The following is a 17,842-nucleotide window of genomic DNA, read 5'->3' as shown; positions in this document are numbered from 1 at the left end:
ATCACCAGTCACTAGAAGCAAGCTGCAGAGCAGTGTGGATTAGAGGTGAGCTGAAGGGTCCCCAGAAGGTGACTCCAGCCTTTCTGGTGAAGGCAGTCCAGGCTGTCACCATGCAAGGAGGAGAGGGGATATGTCCACAAGTTGGCCTTACAGGAGGGCCCAAGGGTGCTTCAGGAATTCCCTACAGGTCATGGGGATGGGGACCTCACTGGTTGTCAAGAGAAAACAGAGCGCATTCTAACAGGACATGATTAAAACAGGGAGGGTAAGAAACCATGTGGAGTAGTGTACCTGAGCCCTGGGGACAAGCCAGAGAGACTTGTTCTCTTATGGACACTCTCACTGAGGGCCTCTCTCCCCTCACAATCTGACTGGATGTGAATAGACCATTCCCAAGGGTCTTTCCAGCTCCAGGGCTCCACAAAAACCATCCACTGATGTCTACAGGTTCAAACAGCTGTTCATGAAGGAGCAGGCAGGGTCCTGAGGTGGAGTAGGCAGGACTCCACAAGGTTTACCTTATTGTACACAGAGGCAAAGGTTCTACACACCATTTTTCTCATGGAGTGTAGGAGACCAGGAAGTCAGCTCAAGTGACAGAGGTGAGTCTGAAGAAAGGCCCAGTGTGTGTTGCTGAGTGGTGTTGTGGGATATTAGTTGAAGATGTGTTACATTCATTTATGCTGTGAGGCATTTGTTTAATGATGCAAAGGCGTGTTGCACTCTTTTATGCTGCATTTGTTTAACTCTGTGAAGATGTGTACTTTGCCTGTAAAACACCTGATTAGTCTAATAAGCTGAACGGCCAATAGCAAGGCAGGAGAAAGGATAGGTGGGGCTGCCAGGCAGACAGAATAAATACAAGGAGATAAAGAGAAGACCGAAGAGTAAGAAATGGGAGGAGAGGAGGACACCAGGGACCACCCACTCAGCTACACAGGAGCCACATGACGTGGGATTCCCTTCCGTATGCTATGAATATGTTTTATTACCATTGGTTAATAAAGAAGCTGCTTTGGCCTATAACAGGGCAGAAAATAGCCAGGCTGGAAGAGATAGAGAGAGAGAGAGTAGGAGGAGTCAAGGAGACATCATGTAGCTGCTGAAGGAGAAAGATGCCAGAACAGAACCTTACCTGGTAAGCCACAACCTCATGGTGATACACAGATGAATAGAAATGGGTTAGTTCAAGATGTAAGAGCTAGCTAGAAATATGCCTAAGCTATTGGCCAAATGGTGTTATATTAATAAAGTTTCTGTGTGATTATTCAGGCCTGGGCACCTGGGAAATGAAAGAGTGGTCTGCTACAGGACAGAGTAAGAAGTACAGAAATGTATATAGAATAGAAAAAGATAAAAGCCCAGGGCCAAAGGTAGTTGGGATAATTTAAGAAAAGCTAGCTAGAAACAAGTCAAGCTAAGGCTCGGCAATCATAAGACAGAATAAGTCTCCATGTATTTTTTGGGGAGCTGGGTGATGGGTTTCCCAAAGAGCAAAGAGTAAAACGTTACCAACTACATAGTGGAGTCCTATCTGCTGCTCTGGACAAGGGGTTGGCCAGAGTTCTGGGTGGGGGTTGTGTTGCTGTGGCCTTGGGAAACTGACTCTGATGTGTTGCATCATCCTTAAAGTAGCGTATTCTGGTGGCTGATGTGGCAGTTGCTAATCAGTTCACACACAAAGGACAAGGTCAGGCACCCTGAGCTAGACAACTTGCCCTAGAGAACCTGCTAGTACTCTGGTGTGTTTGTGTCCTGTGATAAAGGACCTGTAGTTTGTCCTTTTCCTAAATTGTGGAAGTTTTCCGAAATGTGTGGTGGGCTCCAGGGAAGTACAAATGGGTGGGTTTTCTTCATCAGAGCCTTCTATCTCGGGCCTGAGGTGGGAAATACAAGCGGGCTTGACTCCACTGTCAGGAGAGATGAGCCTGGAGGCTCACAACACATCTCGGTCACCATGAGCCCATCGTAGACCCCTGACTTATCAGTCTCACACTGGAGCACCCTCCAGGAAAGCCAGCCAGCCCTTCTGCCTCCAGCCACTGCGGCACCGATAGCAGACGATTTTCCCTCCTAGAATAGCTAGGTCAGACTGTCCTGGGTTTTCATCCGGTGCTTGTCCTGCTGTTTCCTTTCATGTCTGATGCTTCATATTGGGATGTCCTTCATTTTATGGAGAATAACGTCGGAGGGAGGCACAAGATGCAACTGCATAAGAAAAGGCCACCAGGAAGCAGAGGGCACGGAAGCATGTGGGAAGACACATGGGGTTGCATCTCCCCCAGGAAGGGTCCTGGAAAGCTTGGCTTGTAGAGCTAGTTTGTCAGAAGCCAGTGGAAAGGGTAGTATGGCCAGAGACCTGGGCTTGAAAACAGGCAGGGTACCCACACCCAATCCTTTCTTTTTCACATAAGAAAAATCAAGCCCAAAGGGGGGACTGTGTCACAGAGCCAGACAAGTCAGTAGCAGAGTCAGGATGAGGACATAGGATTTTCGATGGTCCACTGAAACTCCCAGCCTTTCCTGCTCCCAAGTTCTGCCCACCTCTAAAGGCAGAAAAGGGACCCTCGCACTCACAGGGGGCTCTGGGCATACGAATGCAACATTGTTAGGGTACTATGGAAAGGGCTAAATCATGTCCTGTGTGTGAGGCAGGGGAGGGTCAGCCCTAATTGTGGGAATGTGGATAGGGCTCCTAATCTCTCTGGACCTGTTTCTCAGTCAATCAGGCTGATCACAATGCTCACAGGTTGAAACGTCATGGCCAGTGTTCAGATACTAAGACTCCACTGACAACATTGTCAAGTACAGCTGGCTCATCCGTTCAGTTAAAGAGGCACAGCGAGCATTCACACTCTCTTCTTTTGTCGAGTGACTCAACGTGGTGGAAGCTAAAAGGTTAACCTGCCCTTGATCCCGCCACACACTCCAACGCCATGTGCAGCTTTGGGTGAAACAAAAGCCTCTCTTTGAATAAAGGATTATCCATAAGTGGGAACACATTCAGCCATGATTATCTAACGGTGGCTGAGCCTAATACACTCCTACAGTTAATTCCCCGTGACTCCCAGCAAATCCGGGATATGGGACAAGTCAAGTCAGCATGTAAAAGAAGCCTTGCAGGGTGCTGGGTGTACATGTATCCACAGGCCTAAGGGTGAGGCAGGCAGGGGTAGGCCCATAGGAAAGGTTGGGAGTAGCAGGGCTTGGCTCCATGGGAGTTCCCATCAGATCTTGGGAAGTATGAAGGTTTGGAGCCCCATTGATTGAAATGGGGACAGAGAGCTAGCGAGATGGCTCAGCGGGTAAAGGTACTTGTTGTCAAACCTGGTGACCTGAGTTTGATCCCTAGAACCCATGCAGTGAAAGGAGAGAACCAACTCCCATAGACTGTCTTTCGGCCTTCATACTTGTATTCTTTCTCTCTCTTCCTCTCTCTCTCTCTCTCTCTCTCTCTCTCTCTCTATATATATATATATATATATATATATATATATATATATATATATCACACAGAGAGAGTAACATACCTGTATGCATGCATACATACATACATACATAAGATTATTTTCTTAAAGTGGGGCAGAAGTAGCAAAGGTAGGTGGGGGCTCACAGAGGGGAACAAAGACTTCACACCCACCGCTGTCAATCACAACTCCCTAAACACAAGGTTGGAACTATGAAGCACTACCCCCCCCCCACTGCACCCACACACCATGAGCCCAGCAGGTTGAGATGGGCTTCTCCTTGCTCCTCCTAGCCCACTACTGAACAGCCAGTGCCACCATTCCTCCCATTACCCTTTATCCCCTCTTTGAGGAGAGAACTCACCCACAGTGGCCGCCATGCCTGGGGAGAAGCGAGCCTCACAGATCCTCCTCAGGAAGGATGTCTTCCCCACAGCGGAGTCTCCCACAAACACGATCTTGAACAGCCGGTCTGGGGTAGAGGGAGTGTTTTCCTCCTGTGGACAGAAGACACTCTGCTGGGCACTGCCATAGTCCCTGCTGCTGCTAGGCTGCCTTTTATTGTCACTGCGGTGGTCCACGGAGACCCCAGGACCAGGGAGGCCACTTCTGCCCCAGAATGCAGCCAGCATTGGTCTTGGAGCATGGGGCTCCTTCCAGCACGAGCAGGAGATTGTTAGGGAAAATAACAGCCTTTCCCATGTGTTCACACCAATGGGACTCTGGGACAAGCAGACAGGCCCTGGCTGATGGAGTGAAAAAGCCAGGAATGTGAACAGTTACTGAGAGTGGTGTGCCCAGAGCTCTGGGGTGTGAATTACAAGGGGCCAAAGGGCCAGATGGCAGGGGCTTAAGGAGAAAGCAGAATTCTCTACTGGGGTGGGGGAAGGCAAGTGTGCTGGGGTTGTTTGTTTATTTTCGTCTGCTTGATATAAGATACAGTCATCTGGGAAGAGGGAACTTCAACTGAGAAAATGTCTCCATTAGAATGGCCAGTGGGGAAGTCTGTAGGGCATTTTTTTTTATTGTTTTTATTTTTCTTCCTTTCCCTCCTTCCTCTCCCCTCCCCCTCTACCATCTCCCATGAACCCCATGCTCCCAATTTACTCAGGAGATCTTGTCTTTTTCTACTTCCTGTGTAGATTAGATCCATGTATGTGTTTTTCTTAGGGTCCTCTTTGTTGTCTAGGTTCTCCGGGATTGTGAATTTTTCTTTGCTTTATGTCTAGTGAGTACATGTAATATTTGTCTTTCTGCGTCTGGGTTACCTCGCTCAATATGATGTTTTCTAGATCCATCCATTTGCTCCTAAATTTCAAGATGTCATTATTTTTTCTGTTGTGTAGTTCTCCACTGTGTAAATGTACCACATTTTCCTTATCCATTCTTTGGTATTTAGGTTGTTTCCAGGTTCTGGCTATGACAGATAATGCTGCTATAAACATAGCTGAGCACGTGTCCTTGTGGTACAATTGAGCACCCTTTGGGTATAAACCCAAAAGTGGTATTTCTGGGTCTTGAGGTAGGTTATTTCCTAATTTGAGTATCTACTGATACCCAAAGCACCTGTACCAGTTTGCACTCCTACCAACAACAGAGGAGTGTTCCCTTTACCCCACAACCTCTCTAGCATAAGTTGTCACCAGTGTTTTTGATCTTGTCCATTGTTACAGGTGTAAGATAGAATTTCAGAGTTGTTGCTTTGATTTGCATTTCTCTGATGACTAAGGATGTTGAGCATTTCCTTACATGTCTTTCAGCCATTTTAGATTCCTCTGTTGAGAGTTCTCTGTTTAGGTCTGTACCCCAATTTTTTATTGGATTATTTGTTTTTTTTTGATGACCAATTTCTTGAGTTCTTTGTATATTTTGGAGATCAGACCTCTGTCTGACATGGGGTTGGTGAAGGTCTTTTCCTATTCTGTAGGCTGCCGGGTTTGTGTGTGTGTGTGTGTGTGTGTTCTTTACTTTACAGAAGCTTCTCAGTTTCAGGATGTCCCATTTATTAATTGTTTCTCTCAGTGTCTGTGTTACTGGGATTATATTTAGGAAGTGGTCTCCTGTGCCAATGCATTTAAATGTTCTTCCTACTTTCTCTTCCATGAGGTTCAGTGTGGTTGGTTATATGTTGAGGTCTTTGATCCATTTGGGCTTGAGTTTTGTGCCTGGAGTTTCATTCTTCTACATGTTGATATCAAGTTATGTCAGAACCATTTGTTGAATATGCTTTCTTTTTTCCATTTTATATTTTTTACTTCTTTGTCAAAAATCAGGTGGTTCGAAGTAGTGTGGATTGATATTTGGGTCTTCAATTTGGTTCCATTGGTCCTCCTGTCTGTTTTTATGCCAATACCAGGCTGTTTTCACTACTGTAGCTCTGAAGTCAGGGATTGTAATGCCTTCAGAAGTCCCTTTATTGTACAGAATTGTTTTAGCTATTCTGGGTTTTTTGCTTTTCCATATGAAGTTGAGTATTGGTATTTTGAGGTCTGTGAAGAATTTTGCTGGGCATTACATTGAATCTGTAGATTGCTTTTATTAATATTGCCATTTTACTATGTTAATTCTACCTACCCAGTCTGTGAAGAATTTTGCTGGGATTTTAATGGGCATTGCATTGAATCTGTAGATTGCTTTTGTAAGATAGCCATTTTACTATGTTAATTCTACCCACCCAAGAGTATGGGCGATATTTCCATTTTCTGGTGTCTTTCTTCAGAGATTTAAAGTTCTTGTCATACAGGTCTTCCATTTGTTTGGTTAGAGTTACTCCAAGATATTTTATGCTTTTTGTGGTTATTATAAAGGGTGATGTTTCTCTGATTTCTTTCTCAGCCCATTTATCATCCTTGTACAGGAGGGCTACTGATTTTTCCAAGTTAATCTTGTATTCTGCTAAATTACTGAAGGTACTTATAAGTTATAGAAGTTTCTTAGTAAAATTTTTGGGATCGCTTATATAAACTATCACATCATCAGCAAATACTGAGAGTTTGACTTCTTTTCTGATTTGTATCCCCTTGACCTCCTTTTGTGCTAGCTCTAGCTAGGACCTCAAGAACTATATTGAATAGATATGGAGTGAGTGGACAGCCTTGACTTGTTCCTGGTTTCAGTTGAATCATATTGAGTTTCTCTCCATTTAGTTTGATGTTGGCTGATGGCTTGCTGTATATTGCCTTTATTCTGTTTAGGTATGTTCCTTGTACTTCTGCTCTATCCAAGACCTTTATCATGAAGGGATGTTGTATTTTGCTGAAGGCTTTTTCAGCATCTAGTGGGAGGGCTCAGTTCATTGTGAATGGTGCCCCCTCCCTGAACAGGTGGTCTTGGGTCTACAAGAGAGAAGGCTGAGCAAGTGATGGGAAGCAAGGCAGTAAGCAGCATTCTTCAATGGCCTCTGCTTCAGTTCCTGCTTCCTGGTTCCTGTCCCGGCTCCTCTTCATGACTACGAGCTGTAATTTGAAATAAACCCTTTCCTCCCCAAGTTACTTTTGGTCGTGGCGTGTATCACAGCAGCAGAGAAGCACAAGATAGTCTTTAGAAGGTAGAGGGCAGAGAAAGAAAACCTCCACAGGGTTGGGTACCAGTGCTTAACTTCTTCCTTTAACTTGAAGCATTCCTCCAGGAGGGAGCAGGGAGCTTCCTAAGACTCAAGAAACTTAGGAGGCTTCCAAAGCTCTGAAAGCTCCAAGATTCACAGACTCCTTAAGGTTACATAAACAGAGACAACTAGTCTTGGTGAGGAGACTCTCTGAAGTTCTCTCAGGTGGAATTGCCTGCAAGTTGTGCAGGGGGCTCCAGTTCTGGAGTCACCATCCTTGCTGGGGTAGGCTAGATAGTGGTAACGCTGCCTTTGAGTTTTTCACCCATGCTCTGGTAAGTAAGCCCAACTAGCCCACAAGTTCTCTCACTGGCTGGAATCCTTTATTTACTCTGCCATAGGTACCCTGTCTAGAGTAGATAGTTATTAATGTTCATGTGTCCCCAAGATAAGTCACCACACAGTCTCTGGGTGGAATGCAGACCCCCTTGAATCTCTGCACATGGCCCTTGCATCATCTCTTCAACTTCAATTATCACGTGGTCATTGGCCACGGAGAGCCAGGTGGTGATTTTCCACCCTTGTGCTTGCTAGTTCTTGTCTAGAACCATCTGAGAAAGGAACCATTGAAGAACTGCCTCCATCAGACTGGTGTGTAAGCAAGGCTGAGGGGCATGTTCTTGATTGATGACTGATATGGGAGGGCCCAGTCCACTGTGGATAGGACCACCCCTGAACAGGTGGTCCTAGGTCATATACAAAAACAAACTAAGTAAGCCCTGGGGAGAAAGCCAGAAAGCGGCAATTCCTTCATAGTGTTTGCTTTAGTTCCTGTCTTGAGTTCCTGTCCTGACTTTCTTCAACAACCTACTGTGACCTGGAAGTGATAAAATACGCCCTTTCTTCCCTTTCAGTTGGTTTTGGTCAGTGTTTTGGTCGTGGCAACAGAAGCCAGGCTAGGACACCATCCCACTCAGAAGTGGGGAGTCTCCACAGGCAACCACACATTGCTCTGTCGTCGAGCCCCAGAGAACAAAGCAAGACTGAAGTACCACCATCCTTGGACTGTGACCCGGGATGGCTAAACTTTCTCTGGGACAGACAGTGAGCAGGAGGTGGTTAGGGACAGCCTCCACAGGCAACTATTCCTTCCAGAATACTATCTCACCACGTGCCTCACCTTCAAGCTTGGCTCAGCACCGCTGGTCAGAGGGGGAGGCTCTTTTGGGTGGATTTATAAGTGGATTTGAGGGAATTAGCTGATCTGGTGAGCAAACACTATAACAAAGCACAGCTGATGTGATCAGCACTTGAATTTTGGAACAAAGCCACAGTAGACTTCAGGGGAGAATTTAAAGTCAACTACAAGAATGTAAGATAAAATTAAAATAATGCCCTGCGCCCCATTTTCTTTATCCATCGAAGACACAGGGCACAGGCGTCTGCCTGTCTTTTATCCGGATGTCTCCAACTGTCATTTGTTCACTCAAAATGTGGCAGAGCAGAAACAGGTAAGGGGTGGGAAGGTGGCATCCAAGGAGGAGGTGGTAGAGTGGTGGTCATGGCTGTGATTGCAGCGTTGCCTGGCCTTAAGCCCCACGGCTACCTGGCCCTTCCCTGGGAAGAACTCACATAGGAGACCATGAATGGTCCAGATATCACAGCTTAACCTACAGGAGCAGGGAGGTCCTTCAGCCTGCTCTCTTTTCTTGGGGACAGACAGACGGGTTGGAGGGACAGGCAAGGTACAGGAAGCCTGATGTCATCTTTCTTTCCCTCCGACATGCTTAAAAAACAAGGGTATAGACATAAAGGGTTTGCCCCCATTACAGGGCCTCGAGTTTCTGTCCCCAACACCACAAAACAGATGACAGACAAGCAACAGTAACACCAAGAACCCAAGTCAGAAAATGAAAACCTCCAAGCAAAAACGGCATATTCTGGGCTGACAGGATGGCTCAGCAATAAAGGTGCCTGCCACCAAAGCTGAGAACCCGGTTCTATCCCTAGGACTCACATGTGGAAGAGGAGAAGCGACTCCCACAAACTGTCCTTTGACATCTACACACATTTGCAAATAAAATAGATATTTAAAAATTTAAAGTAATATAATTGTTAAGTTTGGGAAATATACAGTTGTAGGAAGAAAAGTAAAAATTCTTTATGGTCTGAGACAGCCACTATTCACATAATATGCATTTTCAGCCTTTATAGATATGAGAAAATGTTTTATTTGAACATTGAGAAACAAATATATATTATTTCATCCTAGTTATCATAATTACTCAATAACAATACAAATCCCTCTGAATCACTAAAGACCTTTTAGGAATTGTGATTTCTTTTAGCAGGTATGTAACATTCTACTAAATTATTGCAATATAATTTATGTCCCTTTAGTAGCCTTATTTTTTTTATGTTCTTCTATTCTAAGCAGCACTTACAGTCTTGACTTTTCACTAGTAGAAGTACCGGTTGAAAGGTCATGGCCCTTGATTCCTATTACCAGGTTCTCTCCATAAGAGTGGCATCGCCTATGCCTCATGGAGGTCTGCCTCGGGGCAGCCTTCCACACAAGGTTCTCTCTGTTGTTGCAGCAAAATAGTGGCACGGCATTGTGAGGCGCCTTGGGGGCACTGGGGTGCTCTGTGAGAGACGAACAGTTACAGAACACACAGCTCCAAAAGCTAAGAGCCCAGCAGAGAGGCAGGATGCCCAATCTTCTCCCCTCTGGGTTCCTATCTTTCCTTCTGGCAGAGGGGTAAAACACTTGTCAACATCCATCAGACCACGGCAAAGACAGGCCTCAGAACATGGGAGCATAGACTTCTCCTCTAGGCCTGTCTCTTACAGACCTCTTGGCCACATATCGTGATACTGGGTGGCATCTTGGATGACTTTAATATTGATCCATCCGTGCCCACTGAGAGTGAGTGTAGGTCCCCGTATTAAAAGGATTTATTTGGAAAGAAGTGCAGGGAGAGATAGAAACCCATTGGCTGGGGGCTGCCCAAGGGAGGTGCCCCTTGCATACCGCCAAGGAATTTCTAGAGATGTTTTGAAGGATCAGGGTAAAGGCCAAGGGCTGCATGGCCTATTTCAAAGTGCACATTACAAACCAGCAGAGGGTCATAAGTCCCACAAGACAAAGAGGGATCACCCTTCTGGAAAGCAGTCAATAATAGAAAGCAAGTGGCATGACCTTTGAACTGTTCTCCTTACAGAATCCAGAGGGAAACTTGAATGAGGGGGGGGGGGTGGGTAGAAACTCCTGGAGGGAGGAGTCCACGGACCACTGGGGAACGGAAGAGACTCAGCCGGCCGAGATCAACAGAAAAAGGATGTCCAGCACACTCGACAGAGCTGTACCAAATGACCACTTGTAACGGGTCTTAGCAGACACTGACTCCAGCGGGCGTGTTCGATAAATGCTTCAGATCTGAGTTCAAAGAGCGCGTGTGAAATATGGGGGAACAGAAGTTAACAAGGGAAGTTATGAAAACAATGAGTCTCTCTGCTGCTCAGCTGAAAAGGTGTAAGGAAGGGAAGAAGACCTTTGGGACACAGAACATGGTGAATCCCAAAGCCTACTGCAGCCCCTAAGTGTCCTTTGGAGCTCCTGGGCTCAAAGATAGTGGGGACAGATCTCAGTAGCGTTGCCTGGAACTCACCTTGTAGAGGGCTTCTTTTCCGACAGGCTGCCCTCGGGGAGACGTAGGGATGAGTTCCAAGGCGGGGGCTGTCACACTTCGCCCTTCTGCCCCCTGGTCAAAGACCTCCTCTTCTTCTGGGCATTTGCTCAGTGGCTTCTCAAAGCCACCTTCCAGGAGCTGAGGCAGGGGGTCTTCCTCAATGGAGATGATTCTGCGGAGTGCATGGCGACGTGGAACCCCAGTCCCTGGCTCCCCAGTTCCAGACTCCTCCTCTGCCAGGAGATAGGCACTCAGGCCCACAGAACTCCTCCTCCTCAGGATGCCGAAGGCCTCATCCTCCTCCACTGACTGGCTATCAGAACGGGGACAGGAAGAAGATGCATAGGAGAAAATGGTAAAATACCAATATGGAAGTGGAGAGATACTTGCCTGCCGGCAGCACTGGAAAGAGCTCTGGGGAAGGAGAGGAGACAACAGATCCATCACTCAACTCATGGTTTTGACAGCATCATAAGGGCTGCCACCTGCTGCTGCTGCCGCCATGACTGCCAGTGATGAAGATGCTGGTGAAGATCATTACCAAGTATCAATTAAAACTAAAGGCCTGTCCTCGTGTGGTGCTGGACTAAGAGAGGATGGATGCAGCAAACAGCACACATATATTCTTATGGCCTGGTTTGTTCAACGAAGGAGAAGGGAATGAAGAAAGGGATACACAGGGTTGGAGATAGGTGCCCTAGGAGAACAATAATGTGGGCGGGCTCTGCTCCCGCCACACGCCCTCTTCAACTGCATGTCCTTATGGAAGGACATCGACCCCTCACACCTCTGTTTCCTCATCACAGAACAGGGTCCATCCACCTAGCCTGTTCATATGTAAGAGAATGCATGAGAGGGATAGCCAAGTAGCACACGCCCACACAGTGCACACTCATACAGGACGCACCCATGCAGGGCACTCTCACACAGGGCACACCTACACAGCACACACTCATACAGGACGCACCACACAGGGCACACCTACACAGCACACACTCATACAGGACGCACCACACAGGGCACACCCACACAGGGCACTCTTACACAGGACGCACTCACACAGTGCACACTCATACAGGACACACCCATGCAGGACACTCTCACACAGGGCACACCCACACAGTGCACACTTATATAAGATGCACCCACGTAGGGCACCCTCATAGAGCACCTGTGCACGGAGCATCCCTCAGCACTGTTCGAGTCCTGTCGCTGTGGGGGACCTCCTCCTACCCATGACAGATGTCCCCTGACTCAGAGACAGATCATTATAAATGGGCTTGGGTCATGCATCCCCCTCTTCCTTTCTGACTTCCCAAAATAGAGGGAGGAGCAGGTGGCCTTTACTTTAGTATATACTTGCTTCTGGAAGCATTTAGGTGCTACGAGCAAAGAGGACAAGAGGAGGAGGAAGGAAGCCTATGCAGTTGGGGCATAGGGCACAGACTGTGTTTTCTAAGGGTTTGGGGAGCAAAATCTGTACAGGTATCCAGAACACTGAGATCCTTCTCTGTCTTAATGAACAGTTCAAGGTGAGAGTATTTCAAAGGTAACAGGCATGATCTATGAACACATACACAGGCACACACACACACACACACACACATGAATGCAAGAAAAGGAATACAGATGAACCAGCAAGGTGACAAGGTCAAAGGAGAAATGGAGAAAGGAACTGTTTAATTAAAGGACACAGAAACAGTGCTGAACAAAGAAGCGTCATTGACCTTGCTCCTGGCTTCTGGTGTTTGTTCTTCCTAAGGTCCATAATAGCAAGGGAAAAGAAAACCAATGTGAACCCATTACTTTCTGAAGCTAGCTAAGATTCTGAAGGACAAATTAAGACAGTCTTTACTTTCAACGGCGGTAAATCGGTTTGGATAGAGAGTAAAAGATTTACAGAAATTTGAACACTTTTCTCTACTTATGATACAGGTTAAATAAAAGCCAACTGGCTTCTCTCCAGCACACCTTCCTCTGTATCTGTACACTACCGAGACCATGATCTGATTAGCTCGTTCTCAACACAGTATCCCTGTCCATTCTTAGCTGCTTGTATATGCAACATGAACATGTACATACACATGCAAACACACACACACGCGTGCGTGCGCGCGCGCACACACACACACACACACACACATACACTTTCTTGAAAGTTTTCTACCAGAAAAAGAAACAACCATTTAAGTGTGCTCTAAAATGAAGCTCTTCTTGGAAAAAGTGTTTTATTTGGGAACATCTCAAGTGCTGTTGACATTCCGTAATGGCTTCAGCTTAGCATGTCTAAGCTCATTTTTGTTTTGCCACCAAACACTTCCTGCCAGCAGTAGAGAGAGTAGCTGCTTTTGCCAAAATCGATATTGGAATTCAGAGCACACACTTTGATGTTTAGCGGATTATTCTCTATTTCTGCCGCTTGGCTGTGAGCTCATGAGAGAGGGAAGGGTCTGTTTTGCAAAACTCTGCTCCAGTGACTGGCACTGGACCTCACAAATAGTGGCCACTCAACACCTCTCTATTAAATGAGCATTTGCTAGTGGAGAGACATAGTGGGAAAGTCGCAAGGCCTGAAAGAATGTCAGATGCAAAGTAGGTAATCTACAAATGACTGTCAAGTCAATCAATCTAGAAATCCATTCAGTTCGGAGAAACCAGCAGGCTGGCAAATACAAGAGTAGAAATTTGGCCTCCAGATTGTACCTCATTATTGAGCTATTGCAAGATAATTCATGATGATCTGACCCAGGGGTTTCCCTGATCAGCCCATTTCCATCCCAGAGTTACTTTTACTTTATGCATCTTTTCAGTTCATGCTTGCACGTCTCTGTAAGTGATTTTACACATCTTCTCCCTCAATCTGATATTGGAGGGAAAGGCTGCCCTGACCTCTCTGTGTCCATCCGTGTGGATGCTCTAAAGAGGAGAAGGGGACTGGCTTGTCTGTATGAATGAGCAGCAGGCTGACCCTTTCCGCAATTCATGTGCCCTCCAACAGCTACATAACATGTTGTCTTTGAGTTAGTTAAACATGAATCGTTGGAATGATCTGTCAATCACAAGCCTTAATTTTGTCTCTAAAGGGTTCCAGCTAATGGTGATTCTATATGACATTTTAATTCAGCTCACAGTCAGTATTCCAGTCAGTATATTCCAGAGAAACCAAGTGGATTCGGGAAATGGCGCACTGTCCAGTCACTTCCTCCTTGATCAACTTCTCTTCCTCCTCCTTTTCCTCGTCTTCCTTCCTTCCTTTCTCAGTTGGTCTGCAGTTCCCATCAATGGCTGTCTGCAGGCTCTCAGCAGGGCAGGACAGCTGCTGAGATGGTGTCCGTCCTACAGGTTTGCTCTGAGTAGTCTCCAACCAGTTTGGATGTCACAACAGAGAGGACCATGTCCTCCAGGATTCTAGGCCTCCCTAGTAGGGCCACAGCTCAAAGACCAGTAGATGGGGGCCCAGAGGCAGCTCCCAAAAGGTGTGAAATGACTGAACCGAGGAAGGAGGAATGGTGGGTGATGACTTACCTCCCGAGAAGTTCCCTGCTGTCCACATATTTGCCGATCACAGAGCCAGATCTCTGCTTCCTGCTTGCCTTGGAAACAGCTGTGTTTGCCTTGGCCGCCTTATCTTTCTGCAGAAACACAAAATGCCCTGAGATCCATGCCTGTGGATTCATCTTGATGCTTGAGCAGAAATGAGGGAAGGCTCTAGACAGGACTCTAAATGGGAGAAGCGGGGCAGGCTTCCTGACCACCACTCCCCCGCAGCCAGTTCAGTAACCCACTGCCCTGTATCCCCCGCCCCCCCTCCACACACACACACCACAACTAGGATTCCCCATCTCCTTTCCAGAAATCCACTTAGAGGAGGGAATACAGAGTGGAGTGCCTGGGGCCTTCGGGGTTATTCTTCACAGGGACACTGGTAATTTGCAAGAGATCAAAAAAGAAGACAAAGATATTTACTACATAGGAAAATATGTACAGTCCAAAAGCTCCTGGTATTTTAAGCCACATCCTTCCTTGTGGCTCTAATCTCCCTTTCCCACCAAAGCCCATGAGGTGTTGAGATAGGGAGCCACCCAAAGGGGCAGCTAGCTCAGGGCTCTGCCCACCACACCCTCACTAGCCCAGGACTTCTGCAGTCACTTGTGGAAGCAGGCTGGATGTGGATGAACTGCCCAGATACCTGTAACACAGAAACTTAGAGGAGCAGGGCTCAGAACCTGGGACAGACTTCCTCCAGGAGACGCGTGGAGTCAGATCACAGAGCAAGTTCTGCCTTAATCAGCCGACCCAGGCTTCCTTCTGTCGACTCATAATGAGAGGAGGAACTGCTGAGCCCCCAGCACCCCTGAGGGCATGACTTTAATGATTCCAGGCAAATCTTTAATGACTATTCTGCATCAATTGGGCTCTACCCCTTTTCTCTGATTTCCTCCTGGTGCTCTTCCTTCCGCCCTGTCTCTTTCAAAACAAAATGCGTTGGGCAGGTGAAGGGTTCAGAAAGGTATTTGGTTGGGAGTTTTCAAAAATTACTATTTCTTCCAAAACAATTATAATCATTCTCATTATCAGACCAACAAGTGTTGGCTTGAGTCTTGCTCTGACAGTACACATGCGTGGGCAGCTGAGACAGTTGCCCGCTGGCCTGTGATGTCAAAGAAGAAGTGGAATGACAAGGACCCTCGGGACAGCAGCGTAAGCCAGGCAGGGCCTGAGGCAAGGCACACCAGCCCTCAGAGGCTGACCTTATGGGTTCAGCCAAGGCCTCAGCACACACCACCCTCTCTTGGAGATGGTCTTTTTCCTCAAATAGCCTTACAACCTGGGAGAATGAGGGCAGGAACTCTCCTTCCTTCAGTGACAGTTGGGATCATGGGCAAAGGTAACCAATTCCTTCTCCAGGAACACACAAGTTCACGGCATGAGAATCTCACAATGAGGAATTCCTCTCGAGCCGCCCTGCCCTTTCAGGGAAGCCAGTGTCTCCTGTCCTAAAAGGGAGGTGGAGAAGGAGGTGCAGTATTCTGTCTCTTCGGCGTGCCCGGTGAAGCCCTGTGGGTGGCACACCATTCGAGAGAGGAAGGAGCACTGTGCTCGGGTACGGAGAGAAGGAAATGTACGTGAGATCAACTGTATAAACAGCTATGTGTGCACTGTAAATTTGCTTTCTGACAGTGCAAAGTCTGAGATTTTTATCAGGAGATAAAAATTTAAATGAAAGAACAAACTGAGCCTTTCACTTCAGGTGATAATGACATTTCAACTGTGCCATCTCACGGATGGAACCGTCACTTTTGCATCCAAGAAACGCGTGGCTCTTCCAAACACTTGAGTCTGATTGTGCCAAGAGGAAGGCATTTATTTCCCTTCATGGAAAATTTGTGTGTGATTACCTTTTTATTGCTTGCATAATATCTTATACTTTCATCCTGCCCATATAGAAAGGACCCAACATGCCGTAAGGATCAGGGCAGTCTTGATCAGTTGTCCCTGGGCCTTGTCTAACTCTGCCCCATCCCCAAGAGAGTGAACCAATTACCTGAAAACTTATATCCCGTTCGTCCCGGAGATGCTTGTTCCTTTCCCTGTGGATAGTAAGGGAAAGCTATTCAACATGGAGTCTGCGGTTGACAGTCGCATTTCATTACCCAGACAGATGGCTGCAGGAGAAAGCCCGATATGGGGATGTGGATATGAGCAGAGGGGAGTTCAGGTGCAAATCAGCCTAGAAGCGGGGGAAAAGACTGAGTGGTCTTGTGATACACACTGCCCTTGAGGAACAGTCAGCCTCCATCACTTGGGGGTAGGATGGTGTGTCCCCCATCCAGCGGGCTCCTTCTTTACCCAGTTCATCCGTTTGTGAACATGGATGGAATGAGTTGCTTACCCCTTAGTTCAGCATCAAGGATGCAGGAGTGAACAGCCACCAAGTTCTGAACTCAGGAAGCTTGTATGAGGTTGGGAGTGAAACTAAAGCAGGGATGTGGGAAAAGGAGAGCAGAGAATGCCAAGCCTTTCAACCCAAATGGTCAGGGAAGCTGATGGAGGAAGGTCATTGGTTAATTAAATAAAGAAACTGCTTGCCCTGATAGGTTAAAACATAGGTGGGAGGAGTAAACAGAACAGGATGCTGGGAGGAAGAGGAAGTGAGCTCAGACTCGACAGCTTTGCTCTCTGGAGCAGAGACACCATGCTCCGCTCTCCCGATAGCTCTGCTCTCAGAGCCACACGCAATGAAGCTCCGACCCAGGATGGACGTAGGCTAGAATCTTCCCGGTAATCACACCTTGGGGTGCTTACACACATTATTAGAAATGGGCTAGTCCAGGTGCTAGAGTTAGCCGAGAAGAGGCTAGATATAATGGGCAAGCAGTGTTTAAATGAATACAGTTTTTGTGTTGTTATTTCGGGCATAAGCTAGCCAGGTGGCCGGGGTGCTGGGGACGGAGCCCCGCCGCTCCTATTACTACAAATGGCGCCCACGTGGACAACTGCTTTCACATAAAGCCTGAGACAGCTTGGGAAGTAATTCTAGAACAAAATGACAGCTTTGTGCATGGTTTCTTGGTAGCAGCACTCTCTCGGGTCTACTCTGCTTGCTAGAGGCAAGCAAGCACTCTCATCTAAGAGAGGCTTCCTGACTCAGCTTTAGCTGCAAAACCCTGCAGCTCATTAAGAGGTCCTGGCACGAAACACTTAAACGGTGTTGACAAAAAGCTGAACGCATGCTTTTCGGTTTTCAGCTGTAGCAGGAAAAAAGCTGCGCCGTTTAAAAATGCTGGCTTTTTGGGCCATCCTGCCAGGGCAAACTCTGACTGTTTGAGGCAGGAGGGCCAACTACCAAGAGAGAGAACTTGACTGTTGTCTGTTGTAGCTCGCTGGCTGGCAGGAACCTTGAAACGCCATAGAATTGTGGCTATAAACATGGCTACAGCCCGTATCTCCGCCATGAGGCTGGAAAGCTAAGGAATGGACTGGATCTACCTGGCAAAGCCACGACTTTAATCCTACTCATATTGCTCAGTAATTTAAAGGCTCGTGTGGTCAGAAAAAGAGAGATATACAGTAAAGAGAGATTCAAAGACAAAGAAAATTTTTAAATGATTTACAGTGTGTTAAAAATATATGCAAGT

The 17,842-nt window shown here is 46.9% G+C and overlaps 1 protein-coding gene across 5 annotated transcripts in view; it reads right to left on the bottom strand.

Annotated features, from left to right (window-relative positions):
• Window positions 1-17,842, bottom strand: part of Cracr2a (calcium release activated channel regulator 2A) — a 113,066-nt gene that overhangs the window by 19,893 nt on the left and 75,331 nt on the right. For 4 of the 5 annotated variants that reach the window (XM_050122005.1, XM_050122003.1, XM_050122006.1 and 1 more), the window contains 4 exons: window positions 16,249-16,294; window positions 14,229-14,335; window positions 10,683-11,016; window positions 3,832-3,964 (listed from right to left, as the gene is read on the bottom strand). In XM_050122005.1, coding sequence (XP_049977962.1) covers window positions 3,832-3,964; window positions 10,683-11,016; window positions 14,229-14,335; window positions 16,249-16,294 — 620 coding nt within the window. Of the gene's footprint in view, window positions 1-3,831; window positions 3,965-10,682; window positions 11,017-14,228; window positions 14,336-16,248; window positions 16,295-17,842 lie in introns of those variants that run through there. The other variant, XM_050122007.1, reaches the window with a different exon arrangement.

This window comes from Alexandromys fortis, unplaced genomic scaffold (assembly GCF_014885135.2).
Source record: "Alexandromys fortis isolate MF-2015 unplaced genomic scaffold, M_Fortis_MF-2015_v1.1 scaffold_208, whole genome shotgun sequence".
Classification (NCBI taxonomy): Eukaryota; Metazoa; Chordata; class Mammalia; order Rodentia; family Cricetidae; genus Alexandromys; species Alexandromys fortis.
This window is presented reverse-complemented; position numbering and strand designations above follow the sequence as displayed.